The sequence below is a fragment of the Triticum urartu genome, chromosome 4A (assembly GCF_056163025.1).
Source record: "Triticum urartu cultivar PI428250 chromosome 4A, HENAU_Tu73, whole genome shotgun sequence".
Taxonomy (NCBI): domain Eukaryota; kingdom Viridiplantae; phylum Streptophyta; class Magnoliopsida; order Poales; family Poaceae; genus Triticum; species Triticum urartu.
The window spans coordinates 130,880,083-130,900,042 of record NC_141876.1 but is presented as its reverse complement, the minus strand read 5'-3'; the positions used below and the strand labels follow the sequence as shown (position 1 = coordinate 130,900,042).

General features: G+C 44.8%; 2 protein-coding genes across 2 annotated transcripts; both read right to left on the bottom strand.

The window, feature by feature from the left end:
• Positions 1-9,409: 9,409 nt before the first annotated feature.
• Positions 9,410-10,116, bottom strand: LOC125553700 (non-specific lipid-transfer protein 1-like). The gene has a single exon (XM_048717441.2). The coding sequence runs from the start codon at positions 10,050-10,052 to the stop codon at positions 9,690-9,692; it is 363 nt and encodes a 120-aa protein (XP_048573398.1). The 5' UTR covers positions 10,053-10,116; the 3' UTR covers positions 9,410-9,689.
• Positions 10,117-12,797: 2,681 nt separating this feature from the next.
• Positions 12,798-13,708, bottom strand: LOC125553699 (non-specific lipid-transfer protein 4). Its single transcript, XM_048717440.2, has 2 exons — positions 13,248-13,708; positions 12,798-13,104 (listed from the first exon to the last, which is right to left on the bottom strand). Exons 1-2 carry the CDS (start codon positions 13,610-13,612, stop codon positions 13,095-13,097), a joined length of 375 nt encoding a protein of 124 aa, XP_048573397.1. The 5' UTR covers positions 13,613-13,708; the 3' UTR covers positions 12,798-13,094.
• Between the last annotated feature and the right edge of the window lie 6,252 nt (positions 13,709-19,960).

Genomic DNA, 19,960 nt, shown 5'->3' with positions numbered 1-19,960 from the left:
TAGAGTATAGATTATCCTCAAGAGGCCGGATTTTCACCTCTTGTGCTAGATCCCATGCCACCCTCATATTCCGATAGAACCAATATTGGCTGTAGGGTTTGTCAGTATGAACCCTAGCCAACGCCATCCAACGAGTTGCGTCAGGAGTCAGCTCGCAGTCATCCACCACCACGTCCTAGAGATCGTCCTCCTTCAACCCTAGTTCCTCCATCAGCGCTTCGAGATCGTATGTTGCCGAACCCGAACTCGACGCTGCAGTAGCCATGATTCTCTTGCCCGAGGTTTTGTGATCCGTGAGCGGTATGGTCCCGATCGGATCCCTACAGCTGCACCGCCAGCCGGGACCCTAGGGCCCCAGCGGTGCGACAAACAACTGCAGTTTTGCATAGGCAGGTCTCTGCCTGGGCCGAACCATGAAGGAAACAAATCAGTAGCGAGCACGTACTGTAGTAGCTAAAAAGTAAGACGCCCTACGACACGATCGAACATAGGATCTCACGCAAGAGATCACGCGCTCCTTCCGGTTAAGCTACTGAAGATTATTGGACATCAAGCAGCAAATATTTAAGAACCAACATCCAGCACATATCCAACATATACTTAGAATTTTGAACGCAATTTTTTTCTGAAAAAAACCTGAGTTCATTATTGTACACAAAGAGATTTCAACTTTGTAAACAATTTTTATTAGCTGAAATATTATGAAAAACACGAACATTTTCTGAATATGATTAAATTTGGAAAAGATGAACATTTTCTGAAATTCCTGAACATAAATTAATTTCTCAACAAATTTGGAAACCTGGACATTTGTTGAATTTGTGAACATATTTAGAAAACAGGAACAATTTATAGAATTCCCAATTTTTTCAATTTGTGAACAAAATTTCATAACGTGAAACTTTTCTGAATTTGTGAACAAATTATGAAAAGGGGAACATTTTTCGAATTTTGTGAACAATATCTAAAATGGAAACAATATTTTAATTATTGAGCAATTTCTAATTCGTGAACAAAAATTGAAAAAACGGGCATTTTTCAATTTGTGGAAAAAATTTAAAATATTAAAATTTTCAACATTTTGAACAAATTTTGGAAATAGGAATATATTTTTGAAACCAAACATTTCTTAGTTTGTGGACAAAATTTCAAAAGGAAACACTTTATGAAATTTAGAACATATTTCAAAATTAATCGAACAAAATTGAAATTGTAAACTTTTATGAAATTTCTGAACAAAAAATTTTAGGATGGCAAACATTTCTGAAAGATTGGACAAAATTTTGAAATTACATTTTTTTAAAGATTGAACAATTTTTTAATTTGTGCACAAATTTTGACAAACAGAACAATTTTTAAGGATGTGAACAAATTTTCAAACATGCGAACAAATTTTGAATTTGAATAATCATAAATTTACAAAAAAAAACTGAAAACAGACATAGTTTTTGAAATTTTGAAGGATTTTTTGAAGAATGCAAACTTTTTTGAAATTTCTGAACAGTTTGGAGAAGAAAATAAACTTGAAAAAGAGAAAGGAAAGAACAAGACAATAGAAGAAACAGAAAAAAAACGGTAAAATGAAAAAGAAGGAAAACGAAAAACGCAAAATAAAATACAATAGAAAGCCAACAAACCGAGAAGGAAACAACTCAGAAAAAAAAAACCCTGTTTAGGGACCTTCTAGAAGGTTTCCAAAACCGGTTGGCCGCACCTGTGTAAATCTCAAAGTGGGCTGGCCATGATTGTCGCTCGCGTCGCTGCTCTGTGCTATACCCCGACAGTTTGCCGCAGCGAGCGGCGAATAGGTATTTCCCTAGGGTCTCTAGGGAGAACTCGCACCGCGATAACCACTCCATCCAATTTTCTTTCATGGTAAGAAAAAGGTGCGCATTCTACTTGAGGGTATTAAACCTATTTTGTTCGGGATTTTGTCCTTTTTTGTTTCTTTTTTTTTCTTCTCTGTTTTTCTTTCACTCTTTTTCATTTATCTTTGCAATTTGTTTCTTTGTTTTATTTCCTTTTTCCTTTTGTTTATTTGTTTTCTATTTTTGGTTTTCTTTGTTTTTTTAATTATTATTCTACATTCTTGGTATATATCAACAACATTTTTCTAATACAAGTCTAACACTTTTTCAATACAAATCATACAATTTTTTAATTAATGGTCAACATTTTTTGTATACATAGTTTAAACATTTTTCAAATACAATATTAACACCTTTTCAACTACTTGTTCACCATTTTCTCGAATATTTGTTTAACATTTGTTAAATGCTTGTTAAAAAAAAATTCAACTACTTGTTCAACATTTTTGTATACATGATCACATTTTCTCAAAAATATTGATTCAGGATTTGAAAAAATATTGAACAACTATTTAACAAATGTTAATCAAGCATTTGAAAAATGTTAAATGTGTATAGAAAAATGTTGACCATGTACTAAGAAAGGATGGAAAATTTTGAAGATGTATAAAACAATTTATCAAACACCCAGTCAAAAATAAATGTGATCAAACACTTCAAAAAATGTTGAATAAATATTGGAAAAAAGATAAATGTGTATAGAAAAATGTTGACCATCTATGAAAAAAAATGTTAAGATGGTATTCAAGAAATATTAATCAAGCATTTCAAAATGTAAAAAATGTATACAAAAAATGTTGACCATGTAGTAAAAACTGCTGATCTTGTATTTGAAAAATGTTAATCAAATTTTTTGAAAAAATGTTTAAAATTGTGTATTGGAAAAAGGTTTGACCCCGGATTCCGAAACAATCTTAAGATTGTATTTGAAAAATAAAATGTATTACAAATGTACTTGTTGTATACAAAAATGAGAATGAAAAAAGTAAAGAAAGAAAAATGTCTATGAAATCTGAAGAAAAATGTTCCTTTTCCCTTCTTTTTGAGGCAAATGTATTCTGTGTGGTTTTTCTTTCTGGTTTTTTTGTTCTATTTATCCAATTTTTCTACGACTTGTTTCTTTCTGTCCTTATCGTTTTTTCAAATAGCACGATCTTTTTTCAAATCTGTTTGACTTTTTTTGGTTTTTTAACATTTTTAAAAATTGATAAAAAACCTATTCTTCCGAAGTTTGTGATTTTTTTTTCAAAATCTGATGAACTCTTTTCACAATTGATGAACTTTTTTTAATTGAATGACTTTTTTTCAAAATTAATAATTTTTTTAAATCCAACTAACCTTTTTTTCCAATCGTGATTGTTTTTGATTGTCCATGAACATTTTTGAATTTACGAACTTTTTTTATTTTTCATTTTTTTCAATTGTAAATGGGCTACCGATCAACCAAAACCGGTCAAATGCGATCGTAGTGACCAAGCTTCGAACAAACGAAACCGCTCGATCGAGCACTCGCCTTCCTCTTCGGACCGGCGCACAAGCGGGGGCGCGTGAGCGCTAGTGAACTAATCAGGCGCTTATGGCGCTGAACAGGAGTTTCCATATATTCCTGGAGGCTGATGAGTGCGGCTGTGTGCCTCTCACAGCAAGCCCTACCATGTATTGTGCCGGCAAAGTGGCCACGGCTCATTTACTGATGTCATCTTACTTTTTTCGTTTTGCTTTTTTGTTCGTTTTTTATTCACATTTTTTTTTCGTTTTTTGCTTCAATTTTCACTTTTTTTATATTCAGAAAATATATGACTATATATACTACAAAAAACAATTTACATCAAAGTTTAAGAAATGTTAGTTTCACATTTAAAAATAGTAAAAGTGTATAATTGTTTATACATACACGTAAAATGTACAATGTGAATAGAAAATAGGAAAATATTAATCATGTGTACCGAAAATGATTTTCCATTCAAAAAATGTTTATTTAATTCAAAATTTTATGTTACATTAAAATAAATGTTCAAATGTTTCAAAAAATGTGTTCGAAACATTAAAAAAATCATTTCCACAATGTAAAAAGAAATTTGCTTAGTTCAGAAAAAAACATCATTGAATTTTTTCAATTGTATTCAAAAGATGTTGGGCATGTATTTTGAAAAATTGTAAAAATGTAATTAATAATTGTGGAACATATGTCTATATTTATACGAAAAATGTAAAACGTGTATGAAAAAAGTAGACATCAAAACATGTATTAAAAAATATCTGAGAAATGCTAAATGTGAATAAAAAATGTTTCTAATGTATTCAAAAAATGTACATTACGTATGAAAAATGTATCCATGTGCTGAAAATAGCAAAAAGAAAAAGAAAAACCAACAAAAAAGAAACAAAAGAAAAACAGAAAAAATAAAAAAATGGAGAGAAAACCAGAAGAAAACATAGAAAGGAAGAAAGAAAGAAAGAAAAAGGGGTGAAATATGAAGCACTTGAAATGTGTGTGTGTGTGTGTGTGTGTGTGTGTGTGTGTGTGTGTGTGTGTGTGTTCACGCGCGAGCGTGTGTGTATTAGTTTCAAAATACACTCTATATAGAACATTTCAAGTATGTTAATCTAGAATTTGAAAAGTGTTAAATGTTAATCAAGCATTTGATATTTTTGGTCCTGTATCAAAAAAATTAATCATATATATTTAGAAAAATTTCAACATGGGTAAAAATGTTCCAGATATATAAAGCCGATCACAATATGTATAAAAAAGTAGTCACTAAAAAAACTGAAAAAATATCAATCATCTATTTAAAAAAGTTAAATGTGTACAAAAAAGTGTTTCTGATGTATAATTTTTTTAGAACGTGTATTAAATATTTTGACCATAAAAACATAAAATTTTAAAATGTTGATTGTGTAGAAATATTTTTATCATATACTTCAAAAATATTAAACATGTATTAAAAATATACCTGATATACACTAAGAATGTATAATGTGTATGAAAATAGTAGTCATCAAATATAAATCTTTCTACAACATTAATCATGTATTTAAAAAATAAAAGTAGAAAACATATTCTTGATGTACACATAAAATGTAAAAATATGTATGGTAAAGGTAGACATGTGTTGAAGAAAAAAGGGAAAAAACAGTGACAACCAAAAAAAAGGGAAAAAATAAACAAAAGAAACACTCAGCGATGACGAAAAATGAAGAACCCAAACAAAACCATGAAATGCATGAGAAAACGAAGAAAAAAACAAAACAAAACCGATGAAAAATAAGAAAAGAAATAAACAAAGAGAAATGAAGAAAATAGGAAAGAAATTAAAAAAACAAGAAAACAAAAAATCTGTGAAAACTGAGAAAGAAAAAAGGGTGAAAAACTGAAGTCACAATGAAAAACCCGAAGAAAACCGTTGGAAAAACAAAAAGAACCGAAGATAAACAGAAGAAAATAAAATGTGGGTGTACCCACAACGAGCAAACCTGTAGCGAGTGGCAGCAGCGCCTATATACACGCACCTTCAGCGAGATGAGCTCCCACGCTCGACCTGAGAGCAACTATTTTTTTTCGAAACGGAGGCAAAAGATTTGCCTCATCGATTAATTAAGAAGAAGAGAATTGCCTAGTTAATTAACAGAAAACCGGGCGAAAACCGATACATATAGACCACATGCGGACTACTCGCTAAGAAAGAAACTCCATGACACCACGGTCAACCCAACAAACATACATAACATGCAACAACCACAAACCCTCGCAAAATGACATCGCAACGAAACCCTCAACGAAACCACCGAACGCCACCAAATCCACAAAGGCGAGTCAATCGAAGATGGATGACAAAAAGACTGAGCATCCTCCATTAAGCAGCCGCGCACGCCTTTCTAATAACGTCAGTCTTCTTGCCTATGCTCCTGATAGCCTTCTTCACCTTCTTAATTTTGCCCGTAGAAACCTCCTCCGCTAGGAGGCAAGCAATCGTCTTGGCAGACCCAGGACAAGCTGCATCCAAGCCGGTGAGCAAGCGGCCAAGTTTTTTCGCGAAGACCACCTTGTCAATACGTGCCAACATAGCGTCGCGGTCAAAGATGAGAGACTGGACGAGCTTCGGCGCCTTAGAAACAGGTGTCAAAGCACCTACCTCATCAAACTCAGCACCAACAGACGCCACCGGGCCAACAACCTCAGGTGAGAGAGCAGCAGCAGCCGCCAAACCTCCAAGGTTCACAAAGGCAAGCGGCTGACTCGGCTCCAATGAAAACGATGAGGTCGCAGTTGGCATCACCAAGTCCCCTCCAAGAGACCATATCTCCTCGGGAAGCACCATCGAAATAGGCAAAGTGGGCTCCCCACAAAGCTTCTGAAGCTCAGGCATAATCGGCAGCACCGGAGTCACGACCTCAACAATGACTTCGCTCCCGGAAGGAATCGGCATGACAGGCAGCGGCAACTGACAGGCTGTAGCACGAGGGGAGAGATCTCCATACATGCCACCTTCCCCATCGACAGAGTCAACCTAGATCTCGGGCAATAGGGACACATCAGGCACAACCCCAATCTGAAGCTCAGGCAGCGAAGACACATCTGGCACCACCTCTAGTTTGGCAAGAGCGGCCTCCGCCCTCCCCAAAACACTACTGGCACGCGCAAGGCAGTCATGAAGCTCAGTGCGAAGCATCTTGGTCTCCTCCACCAACCTGACATGCTCAGCCGAGATAGACCGGAACTACACATCTATCATGGAGACATCACCGGTGAAAGCAGGCGATGGAGCATGACATTGGAGCGGCGAAGCTTGATGGACAGGCTTCTTAGCACGACAGAAGCGAGCGATGTGTCCAGATCAAAGGCAGTCAGTGCATCGGATTGGACCGCTACAGGAGTGTGCGCGATGACCTCGACAGAGACACCGGAAACACCTGTCTCTCAGCCACGCCGGAGGGGAACGCCGCACATTGATGGAAGGGCGATGAAAAGCTACAGGAGGCGGCGAGCGGCGCCCCTTCGAGACAGTCTTCCACCCCCCTTGCTCACACTCGAGAACATCAGTCGCCTCATCACGATGGAAGCATCCACGCCAATCCCCCCAACCAGGAGCAGCGAGTGCAGGAGGTTGGCCATCGGGCAGGCAAGGGCGTCCAGCAGGCGGCGAAGCAAAGGTATCCAGGCCCTCCTGGGAACGAGGCTTCTGCCCTTCGATGGCCGGGTCCGATCTGCGGCAAGCAAGTGCAGCCGCGGCTAGTGCGGCGGCGGCGAATGACGGTGCGGGAGGGACCACGGGCGCTGGCTCGGAGGGGAGCGAGCTCGATGGTGATGGACGCGAGCTCCCGGGCGCGGCCGGCAGGAGGAGGGACGGGGCCGCCACGAGGACCAGGATGTCGACAGCAGTAGCCGTCGTCGACGGAGCGGGGCAGCCACCAGCTGCCGCGGGCTTCGGTGACGTGGGCGCTTCGAGCTCGCACGGAGGCATCACCAGCACCGCCATGGGCACGACACGAAGCTGGGTGTGCAGGTCCATCGTCGTCGTCGTCGGCGGCGGAAGCAGGAGGTCCCGATCCAGATCTGACCAGAAAGACGATAGAGATGGCGGCGGGACGGCAACCGGTTTGAAACCCACAGGCAATGAGGGTGGAGGCGGCGGCAGCATGGCGGCTGGGCTGCGAGCCAGCGGTGGGGTGGCCGACGGGGCCGGAGTGGCCGCCGCCAGTGCGCGCTAGGAGGAGAGCTCGGGGTCGGGTCTGCTCTAGAGAAATCGTCCAGCATCGTGAGAGCAACTATGGTCTCACTGTAAGCGAGACATAGCTCTCACGCCGGTTCTAAAGCAAACGCTGGAAGCAGCGTGTTTTGATCGATCTCCTAAATGTGATTACCAAGAGCATAAAAAGTAATGTTGTAAGCTGCTCCCTCTGTAAACATATATAAAATGTTCTAGGTCACTACTTAATGACCATTGCTTTAAATAGTGATCTAAAACATCTTACTTTATTTATGGAGGGAGTATTTTCTAAATCTCATGTTTGATTATGAATCGTCCTAGTCTCCTAGATCCTGTAATGCGATTGTCCGTACGCTTGCAGCGTCTGGGTGCCAGTTGAATAATAAAGCAAGTAGGTTTTGTGCCGGCCAAGCGATGGAGGCGAGAGCATCTACACATGCCTCAAACGTCCGGGCAAATGATCACTGGTCGGTCAAAAAATTACGACCCAGACAAACACCTTAAATCGGCCTCAAGCATTTGGGCTGATCGACACCTCTTATATCTAACCCAAATCCGAGGCGGATATGAGGAGACCCTGGTGCGACGAGGCGTGTTCGGCACGTCGGACTGACATGCGGGTCCTTTAGAAAAACATTCCAAAACCCTTCAGCATGAAGCACGTCTTTCACGACAGACCGATGGCGCCGTGTATCGGCGCTCCAACGCACCATGCAAGGCCCCTAGCCCGGCCATTTAAGGCGGACACCGACACTGAAACTCTACCCATCACATTTCCTCCCCTCCGCCGCCACCACCTTCCGAACGTCGTTCACCTCCGCATTTCACTTGCCGGACGCTTGCCGTCCGCCACCACATTCAAGTAGCCACGCGACCACGTTGACCGGTTAGGAGCTACCCTTATCTAACGCCGAAGCGTCGGCTGCAGCTCCTTGAGCAGATCCGAGAAAGACACGAAGCCCAGATCGCCGCAGGGGTACCTCTAGACGCGTTGGTTACGGAGGAAGAGTCGGAGGAGGACGAGGAGCAGGAGGAGCAAGAGGAGGATGAGGAGGACGCGGTGGACACGGATCTGCAGGCGGAGCAGCAGACAATTCTCGATTCCCTCCAGTCGGAGGCGGAGGCCAACCGCCGTATCCTCCAGCTGGAGTAGGAAGGGGACGTCGACGAGATGCTTGCCTATACATATGGAGGAAGAGGAAGAGGAGCCCTCCTATGGGCCCATCTACCCGGCACACGTCATGAAGATCAATGGACCTCTTCGACGACGAAGCGTAGTTTAGCTAGTGTGATTTGTGTAGTACGTACGTAAGGACGACTTTCTTTTTTGCATGCTTTGTATAGATCTAAAGAATGAAGTATAAGGTATTCGGATGCATAGGAAAAAGTATAAGGTATAACCGGTTATTGCCGGCGGACGCGCCGTTTGACGCGTTGAATTTGGTGTGCCCTAGCTGAGTAGATGCTCTAATGTGCTTGTCCTTAGGGCATCTTCAATAGTTTATATGTTAGCTTGTTGGTAAAATATGTCATGTCATCAACCAACATCTTAACATACAACAACTTCAATGGGTTGTATCTAGTTTGCCCAATAGGATGTGAGATAATAAATGAGGTGCTCTCTCATTCTACATTGGAGCTTGTGCAATGGGTGTTGGTTCATGTACATACAACCTTCCTCTCTTTCCTCATTTATTATATGACACATCATCAAAAATTCTATATGGCCAAGTCTACCAACAACTATCTTACAACCATTGAAGATGCCCTTAGCGGAGAACGATTCAGCCTGTGCCAGTACCTATGCAAGAGTTTGCACTCCACAAGAGATAAAAGTTAACAACTCTGACGCATATATCCACCGACACTGTTACTCTTGCACAAACGGAAATAAACATCGATTCAGTCGTGGCCGTCGAGAGCTGGCTCGACGTACATGCAAGCACACCACGCGCAGGGCCTGACCACACACGTTCGTACAACCCATCATGCATGGAGACCCAAGCTTTTATTCGATCTAGACACGTATATTTATAGAGGTGTAACCTTAACTCATCAGCGTCGACCGATCGAGCTAAACGCCGGCCACGGGTGATCTGCATTCTCCAGATCAGCTGACCCTGGAGCAGTCGACAGAGGCGCCGACGGCGTAGGGGACGCTGACGCCGCACTTGGACGGGATGCTGGCGATGTTGCCGGCCTTGAACCCGCTCATGCGGCCGACGGCCATCTTGAGGCAATTGCACGCGGCGCGCCTGTCAACAGTGGTCTGGGTGGCAGCGGCGAGTCTCTTGACGCCGCTGCAGCATACTGCGGACGGGCCAGCGCCGCCACGCGCGTAGGTGAGGCAGGGTCCCAAGGCAGAGTTCACCTGGCCGCAGCTGATGGCGGCGTCGGCGGTGTGCGCCGCCGCGAGGAGCATCGCCGCAACCACAGCGACCACCATGATGTGCGCAGCTGCTGCGCGAGCCATATTTGTTCTCTTACGAGCTTACAGTAGTGTAACGGAAGCAGCGGTGGTAGCGATCAAATGGCTTAAATAGGCCAGGTTTCCCAGGAAGAAGAGATAGGGAAACACACTGAAGCATACCTGGTGTCAAGTAAATCGCCGGTGGCAGGATGATTAATTCGACGAGGCTGCAGAGGTTGTTGGACGTTGGGGGCAGATGGATCTACGTACCATTCTATTCGTGATGGAGTGATTACTGAACGGCACCCTAGCTAACACGAGGACCCTAGTTGAGTGGATTAATGATTCTTTGAATTAGGCAAGTGCTAACTTTTGGTGGGGATGAGCACACCATTACACCACCTGCTATAAAGCTTGATTCCTTTGATTTGTACGAAGAACACAGAAATAACAAAAATTACACCCATATTAGTAGACTATCTAACGACGGCTACAAGCACTAACGCGAATCAAAGGCGCGCCACCATCATCAACCCTCTCTCTTCAGAGTCGGGCCAAACTTATTGTAGTAGACAGTTCGGAAGTCATCGTGCTAAGACTTTACAGGAGCAGCATACCAGAACAAGAACCGTCGCAGATGAAGAGAAGTATAGATCAAAATGATCCAGTATGTATGCATGCGAACAAAGACTGGATCCAAACAGATCTATCAAAGACCAGCACCAACTGAATACCATGATATCCGCCGGAGACACACCTCCACACGCCCTCCGATGATGTTAGACACATCACCAAAATAGGGGACAGGCGAGGAGGGCCTTATTTCATCTTCGGGGATCTGCCACTATTTTGTCTTCCTAGTCATGACACAAACCCTAAACGAACTCACAAAAACACTATTGTGGATCACTTGTTAAGGATGGAAGGGATACCCCATTATTCCAAGAATTTTATTTGCAGATTGTTGATAGAAAAGGTGAAGACAGCCTTGTTGCGGATCATTTGTCAAGGATGGAAGGGATTCCCCATTACTCTGTTTCGATAAATGATTCCCTTTTTGTGATAGTTAAAAAGATGGTACCTTGGTTTGCAGATTATGCTAACTTTCTAGTAGGAAAGTATTTTTCTCTAGATATGAATTATAATCAAAGTAAGAAATTCTTTAGTGACCTAAAGTATTGTTTTTGAGACGATCCATTCCTATACAGACATGGTCCAGACAGAATGACATGGCGATGTGTCGTTGAACACTGAGACTGGTGCAATCATGTAGGCTTGTCATAGTAGTCCATATGCAGGGCACCACGCTGGTGATCGCACAACAATGATGGCACTTCTCGGTCTAGCTTTTATTAGCCAACATTATTCGAAGATGCGCACATGTATGTTAAAAAGTTGTGATGCTTTCCAGCGTACATGTAACATAGGTAGAAGGCAAGAAATGTCTATGCATTATAGCTTGGTTTGTGAACCTTTTGGTGTATGGGGTTGGACTAACTTTGTCCATTTCCTGCTTCTGATGGGTATACACATATTCTTGTAGTTGTAGGCTATACTATCAAGTGGGTGGAAGCAATCCCAACTCAACATGTTGAGACAACTACATCTATTAAGATGATCAAAGATATCATCTTCCCTAGGTTTGGAGTTCCCAAATTTTGAGATGATCAATGATATCTATTAAGATGTTGGAAGAGATGATTGCTTTGAGGTTAGCGGTGAAGAGGCAATCCTTCTAGGAGATGATGGAGCTACACCAAGCTATGGTGTATGAGTAAATGATGGCGCAACAAAATGAATTTACTTCCACGTCAACAAGACCTTGACTTAACTTTGAGACTTACTATATATATGCATCACATTTACTTCGAAAACTTGCTTCTATGTGTGCCCGCTAGAACTTCATTAGAGAAGAGAAAAGAAAAAGAAAGCGGGTTGTAGATTAACAGCCATCTATATAGCATAGGTTCCAAGAAACATTGTGAAAATGTAAGATGACCCATATATTAATAAAGTAGTATTTCATAATAACTAGTTATTATGCATGTTGTCTATTAGATTGACTGTATGTGATGTGACAACTACTTGTAACAGATTGACTATATGTGACGTGACAACTACATGTAACAATACTACTAAGAGGGTGCTTGAATTCAAGGGACTTATTTTAGTACTAATCATGCTCTTAGAGCCAAAGTGCTCATTTTCACTGCCATGGCGGCATTTATGAGCCACATGACTCATTTTTTTGATTCCATGGCTGCATTTATGAGCCCAATGGTTCATTTCTGTGACATGAGCCAAATGGCCCATTTTTGTGTATTAATCCGTTTTGGAAACTTACTCCGCATTATGAATTTCATTTAATATGTTTGCATTGCGGATGTCTTTGATCGATGTACACATTGCCGTCAACACTTGTAATGCATTTGATAGGTTTTTTCGTTCCTTTTGGACCTGTCTTCTCTCTACACTTATCATGTGCTAGTTCTCATTGAAGGTTTGTGCAAACTTGTCTATATATGCACTAGTGTGAGCTTGTGTCTGAACTTTTCTATATATGCACTTGTGTTTGATGTAAATTGTCTTAAATATTGATTCCAAATGTAAATTGTCTTAAATATTTAGATTTTAGATTGGAAACTTAATAGTATGCAAGGTATCGTCTCAACGGAAATACTTTTAAAATATGTTAATGACCAAAATAATATAATAAGGATTTCGTTAATGTCTCAAGCGTTACCCTTTCTCGAACGAAGTAGGAGAACAACTTGGCTGCGTGCAAACCGCGATTCAGACATACTGACATTATTAAAGGACCCTGTATTTCGCTTGTTCATCATCTATATATAGATGTAAGCATGCATTACAGAATTCCAACAAAGGACACGAGGTCCCCTCAGGAGTACAAGATCACAGCTCTCGTGGCAACAACATCGGCCACAACGTATGATCGAAGCAGCAGCAGTAAAACTAATTTATTAGGGAAACAGTAGAACTAGTAAAGCAGTAAATCAAACGGGGTGGAGCCATGCAGCAAGGACGGCTGGCTTCCACGATTTATTTCGCTCTCACCATGCATCTGAAATGGTTCCGGTCTCACGCTTAACGCACCCTGCATACATCAAAAGAAAGTTAAAACAAAACAATCATTTGTTAATTCGTTAACTCATGTGTCCATCAGTCCATGCATGTAATCATATAGATCTATCAAAAGTCCTAAAGCTGTAGCATTAGGGCAACTGGGTAAGTAATTACTTGGAGCAATCGGTTCCTTGGCTGATGGCGTAGGGGATGTTGACGCCGCACTTGCCGGGGATGCCGGCGACGAGGTTGGGCTTGATGCCGCCCATGCCGCTCGCCTGCTGCTTGAGGCAGGTGCAGGTGGTCTTGCGGTCGGCGGGGGTGGCAGCGGCCGCGTTAAGGCCACGCACGCCGCTGCAGCAGCCGCCGCCAGGCACACTCACCCTGCCCATGGCGTAACTGATGCACGGGGCCAGGTAGCTCACCACCTGGCCGCAGTTCGCAACCGCACCCTCGGCCGGCGCCGGTGCCGCAGACAGCACGAGCGCCGCCACCAGCAGGGCCAAGGCCGCCGCGGCGTGGGCACGGCGAGCTGCCATGGCAGAAACTAGCTAGTGTGCTTGCTCTGTGGGCTTAGTTGGTGTGTGAGTGAAGGCCGAGGGACTGTGAGTGAGTGGGTGAGGATTTGGGGACTGACTAGGAGGGTTTTTATAGTGGTTTTGGGCCGGGTGGTCGACTGGTAAGAAAACAGTTATTACTACGCGGAGTACGGCGGTGAGGTAGCTGGTGGTAGTTGGGACATATCTCTTCACTTACTAGGGATGGATTCATTCATGGCGCCTGCAGATGGCAGAAGAGCCGTGTCGACGTCTAACATACGTATCTCTTCACTTATCTCTGCAGTTCAGGAGGGCAAGGATGGAAGCCCGCACTCCACTGTCTGCATACGCGACGAAGCCTGCACTTCACCATGCACATAGGTCACGAGCTTTTGCCCGATTTTTGTTTCAAAAAGATCAAGAACAATTATAAAGGTTCACTGGAAATGTAACCTATTAGGACTTCTCGAGCAGTTGTAAGATATGTGTTGATAAAATTTATTTTTTTCGCAAATACGCAAAGCTTGCGAATCCTACAGCTCCTCCTGGTAGCATGGATCAGCTAGGCGCTGGATGTAGTGCCTCCATCAAACACGCACGAATTGCGATGCTTTCAAATTGACCAGGGAACGAGAAGAATGAGCGAGGAAACGCCTTTCTTGTAGGCTGCCAGGACTGAATCGTACGTAGTGTGCCACCGATCCAGAAAGATATTTTGTGGCGAGGGAACCCGAGCATGGTGAAGACACCAAGCGAAAGTGTCGTGCTAGATTTGTCTCGAGAACGGGCAGCCCACCAGCAAGTGCTCCATGGATTCTGGTGCCTGGTCACGGAGCAGGCTGGACAGGACGTGTGATGAGGAAGGTTGTGTCTAGCCAGGTGAGGGGCCGTCCAACACCGGTTTTGCAGCGCGAGCCAAGCAAAAAATTTGATCCACAAAGGCGCCCATGATTTCCAGGTGAGCTACCAGTGGGGAGCGTTGATGAAGCTGAAGAGGGCCAAATAGCAGGACTTCACCGAATAGATGCCGATGTCGGTCCATCACCGGCGCAAGGAGTCAGGCACGCTGATGATATGACATGAAATAAATAAGAAGATAGGGTAAAATTGCATATAGATTAGTACTAGTAATCAACAACCTTTGCACTAGCTCCAAGACAAAATATACTAGAACAATCACATTTATTCTCACTTCCTACTGAACAATTTAGATAGTACAAAATATTGAAGTAATTGTACGATTATTCATCGATTGATTGATGACATAAACATTTAACAAAGCTATATTTAACTTGTTGAAAATGCCTTCAAAATAGCGAATGCTTGTTCGGTGGAGTGGGTGGCTGTTATTTATGTACAACTACTAGAGAGTAGTCATTCCTAGCTACACAGGCTCCATCGTGCGTCCATGCATGCATGCATGCTTCACTGTCAGGCACTAGTACAGTAGATGTGGCGAAGTATACTGTTGCAGGCTTAATTGCTGGCAGGCTAGCCAGCTACTACTGCCATGCATAAGTCCACGTCCATGCGGCACCCGTACAAGAACTAGCTAGGCGCGCATGTGTGCATGTCTATGGAAAACAACCAACCCATTTACATGGAGCGACAAACTAGGGGGAAGGTCTTGGAGATTATGTACTATATCTGCTCCAAATACATGGACCCGTGTGTGTAGACTTGATTCTCAGAGCGAATGCGAATGTGATGTGCAGGGATATCATGCCTCCAGTGAAAAGAATTACGGAGGTGATTTGTGTACGCACATATACTTCCTTCGGTCATTTTTACTTTGCATATTAGATTTATCCGAAATCAATCTCATCCAACTTTAACCAATTTATATAAAAAATTTATAGACATTCACATAACAACACCAATATCATTAGATTCATCTTGAAATATGTTTTCATATTATATTTATTAGATATTATAGATGGTAATAATTTTTAATATAAATTTGGTCAAACTTAGCAAAGTTTGACTTTCGACAAATCCAATATACAGAGTAAAAAGGACCGGAGGGAGTACTAGCTAGGAGTCCGAAGAATGGAGGGAGTGGGAAAATATCATGTGCTACCAACACTTAAGTGATACCATGATACGGGCTTCTGGGTTGTTGGATCTCAGATTCGACGGCTCCCGGAAGTCTATTGCACCTACGTGAAATTTTGAGACTTCTGGATAACTTTTTTTACAAAATGCTCAAGAACTTCGGGAGCCGTCGGATCTGAGATCCAACGGCTCCCAAAAGCCCGTATCATGATATCACCTAACACATGGTATCACTTGATAACTCCTGGAGGGAGTGGCACGTACTAGTACTTGGTAAGTTTCTATGGGTTTAGCTTAGGAAACCAATAGGAAACACATGCACTCCAGCGACTCCGGCCACCCCGTAGTTAATATGCGTTGAAAGGCGCTGTACTGCCTGCCGCACACAAGTCAACACCAACCCTCTTCAATGCGATCTATACGTACACAATGGAGGAGAGTATGTTCAGGGTTAGGACTACCGAAATCACCTTGTTTAATTACTGAGTGCCCAGTACACTCAGTGAAGGAGAAGGACAAAATATACTCGGCAAAATGTTTTTCAAGTGTCAACACCGGGCGAAGAGCACTCGTCGAACATGCAGCCAGCAAAAATCTCTTTACCGAGTGTTTTACATGAAGAGAAGCTCATATTACAATTTTAAACTACCATCAATGTAATTAAGAGAAAAGAAATGGGTGTGGTAACCTCAGAAAGAACCAATGCCAAGCGCGAGAACCTAGGAAAAACACTTAAATGAAAGAAGCCCACCAATACATGAATAACTTTAGTTGCTAAGGATGCAGCTACAACAAGTTAAGCACCTTTGCATTGGGGACTTTAGTTGCTTAACTCTTTAGGCCCTGTTTGGTTCCAAATAAGTCACTTGACTTATAAGTCAAGTGAATTAAAACCAGTGACTTATAAGTCACGCATGTTTGGTTGTCACCTGACTTATAAGAGCATCTCCAACCGTTGGCCCTCTAGGAGGCGCCTAAAATCGCCGCCTGGGGGTGAGCCAGCGCAAAAATTAAGTCTGGGGGCGAGTTGGTCCCCAGCCGCCGGCCCCAGGGCCGCCCCAGGCGCATTTAAAAATAAAATTTGTATAGCAAATTTCGGCATAGTTCGGCGAAGTTCAGCTAAACACGATAAATTTCGGCAAACTTGGGCATATATTAGACATGTTCGTGGATTTTCATTACATAGCAAAGTATATAACTAATCTAAAAAAGAAACTGGCTGAATGCCGAGTAGTCGCCGTCGTCGCCGCCATCGTCACCGCCGTCGTCGGACTTCTCCTCCTTGACGCGGCCGTCCCTGGTGGACCCCTAACCGGCATCGCCAACGCGGGCTGGTGGCGGCGGTGCATCGTCGTCGTCGCTGTCGCAGATGACGACGACTCCGCCTTCGTCGCGGCCGCGTCGGCGCTCTGCGAAGCGGCGCAGGGCGGCGCACTAGCGCTCCTTCGCCTTCTTCAGGCGCTCCTTCTCCATCGCTATGGAGTCCCTGCGCGCCCATTCCAGGGCCGCGTCGTCGTCGAGCTCCGTCTTCACCGGCGCGAGCCCCGGCTCCGTCTTCACCGGCGCGAGCCCCGGCTCCGTCTTTGGCTTGACGAAGCGCGAAGGAGGAGCCGACAAGGAGGCGCGCCGACCGCCCTCGTTGATGACGATGCCGGCGTTGCGAGTGCGCCGGCCGAGCGGCGTCTCCGCCGCGGGCTCGGCCTTGACGCCGAGCAGGGCCGGAGTACCGGAGGAGTGCAAGGAAGATCGCGAGGAGGAAGAAGAGGAGGAGGACCCGAACCTCCTTGGCGCCCATGGCCCGGCGCGTCGGTGGTGCGCCGGGGCGGCCACCCTCGCCGGGTACACCAACGGCGGGTCGTTGCTGCCCTCGAGGTACGTCAGCACGCCCTCGAGTGTGCGGCCGGGGACGCCCCACCACAGGTGGCGCCCCTCGCTGTTCTTCTGGCCGCCGACCACCGACGCGTCGTTGGTGGACGCTAACCGCTGCTGCTGGCGGCACTCGAAGTACGCCGCCTGTAGCGCCCCGAGACCGATGTGCCAGGTGTCTTCCACTTATTTGTTGTTGTTGCGTTGTCATTGCTTGCGTGTCATGCATTGCATATCATGTCATCATGTGCATTTCATTTGCATACATGTTCGTCTCATGCATCCGAGCATTTTCCCCGTTGTCCATTTTGCATCCGGTGCTCCTATGTCATCCGGTGTCCCGTTCTACCTCTTTTTCCTGTGTGGGTGTTAATCGTTTTCGGATTGGAACGAGACTTGTCATGCGGCCTTGGTTTACTACCGGTAGACCGCCTGTCAAGTTTCGTGTCATTTGAACTTCGTTTGATACTCCAACGGTTAACCGAGGGACCGAAAAGGCCTCGTGAGTGTTGCAGCCCAACACCCTTCCAATTTGGCCCAAAACCCACCTAAACCCTCTCCATCATCTAGAGCGTTCGATCACGATCACGATCGCGTGGCCGCAAACCGCACCTCCTTTGGACTCTCCTAGCTCCCTCTATCTATAAATATGTGTCTCCCTTTGAAATTCTCGCGCAGATAAACCCTAACCTTCGTCCACCTCGCGTCGCCGGACAATTTCCCCGCCGACGGACATGTCCAGCCGCCACGTCGCTCCATCCAATGGGAGCATGACACTTCATCCTCTCCGCCTCCCGCGCCCAACCGCAGGGCGCCACGTCACCGCCGCCAGCACCCCACATCGCCGCCGCCGCCCGGGGCCCAGATCCGGGCCGCCCCGGGGCCGAACCGGGCCTCGCCGGGCCCGCTCGCCGCCGCCACTCTGCCCTAGCGCCTCCTCCGCCTCGCTGTTCATCACCGGTCACCGCTGCCCTAGCGTCGCCGTCGCCTGCTCCGTTGCTCGCCACCGGTCGCGCCTGACCGCGCGTGCATGCCGCCATGCCTCTTGCGCCGCCGCTCGGGACCTGCGTCGCCTCGTACGTCGTCCCCGCCGCCGGAAGCTATCGCCGCCGCCGCCTCGTTCTTCGCCGACGGCAAGCGCCGCCGACCGCTGCTCCTTCGAGCTCCGTCGCCGCCGCGGGAGCTCATGCCGTCGCCGCCTCATGACCTCGCCGGCCGGCCTCACCGCGGCCACAGGGCTCGCCGGTCGCCCTCACCCGCCATCTCCCGGCCACCTCCGTCCTTCCACGCCGCCTCCCCATCGTCGCCGGAGCTCGCGAAGCTCACCGGAGCTCCACTCCGTCCCGGATCCGTTCGCCCGGATCAGATCCACCACCTCCTCCAACCAAACAGCGCCCTCCGTCCCAGATCTCGTCATCCCGCACCGCTTCGTCCCGTTGACTTTCTCGGAGAGGTTGAAATTCCACTAAGTCCCCTAGATTCCAGTATTTTTGGGCATTTTCATCGCATCATAACTCATCATCCGTGGCTTTGTTTTGAGCGTGTAGCATATCAAAATGTTCGTATCAACGAGTACATCATTTCATCTCGTTGCATCATTTTCATTTGAGCTCATCTTGATGCCCGAAATGCTGTTGGAAGAGGGCTATGTGATATATTTGCCAGATCTGTTTCATCAAATAGATATTTGTCATTTTTTCCATGGTTAATGTGTGCATGCTATGATCCTGAGCTCTACATGTGTTTTGTTATATGCCATGCCATATTTACAAAGGTGCTTACCATGTATTTTTGTCATATGTGTGGTGACTAGCACAAGCTTGCAAAGTAGCGTACTCGGTAATGCTGATTTCAGGGACTTAGAATTTCTCTAAGTCCTTGTCCTGATTTTGTCATTATGCCATATGTTCATGTTGTTTCCTAGTGATCCGTGCCTCTTTTGAAGATGATCAGTAAGGATGATTTGTTAACATTGTGGTGCTCTATCCATCCATGTATTTTTTTGCATTTATGGAGCACCCTAGCTTGAGTCAATCGAGCTCTACTTTTGCTATTTCGTGAATCCTGGCAGATTGTTGACTTGTTAGCGATTTTGCCGAGGTTGTTGCTATTGATCCGTGCATGCTATGTTGTTGTTCTTGCCATGTCTAGCTTCTAGGGCATGTATTCTTAATGGTTGTATTCTTAGTTTGTCATGCCATGCTCTGTAGTGAATGCATCGAGCTCGTGAACATGCCTACTCGTTAACTGGTTTGCATGCTCCAGTTTTTCACTAAGTCTGTAATCTGATCATGTTTTTGCCATGTTCACGTGCTTGCAATTGTATTTTCTGACCCCTTTTGGCTCAAGGTCACTAAGGGACTTTTGTTACGTGCTTTGAGTAGCTTCATGCCATGCCTTGCTTTGCCATGTTAAGTTCCTGTAGCA

Bases quoted from the DNA above. Each gene is read 5' to 3' on its own strand.
- LOC125553700 (XM_048717441.2), bottom strand. From the start codon at position 10,052: ATGGCTCGCGCAGCAGCTGCGCACATCATGGTGGTCGCTGTGGTTGCG.
- LOC125553699 (XM_048717440.2), bottom strand. From the start codon at position 13,612: ATGGCAGCTCGCCGTGCCCACGCCGCGGCGGCCTTGGCCCTGCTGGTG.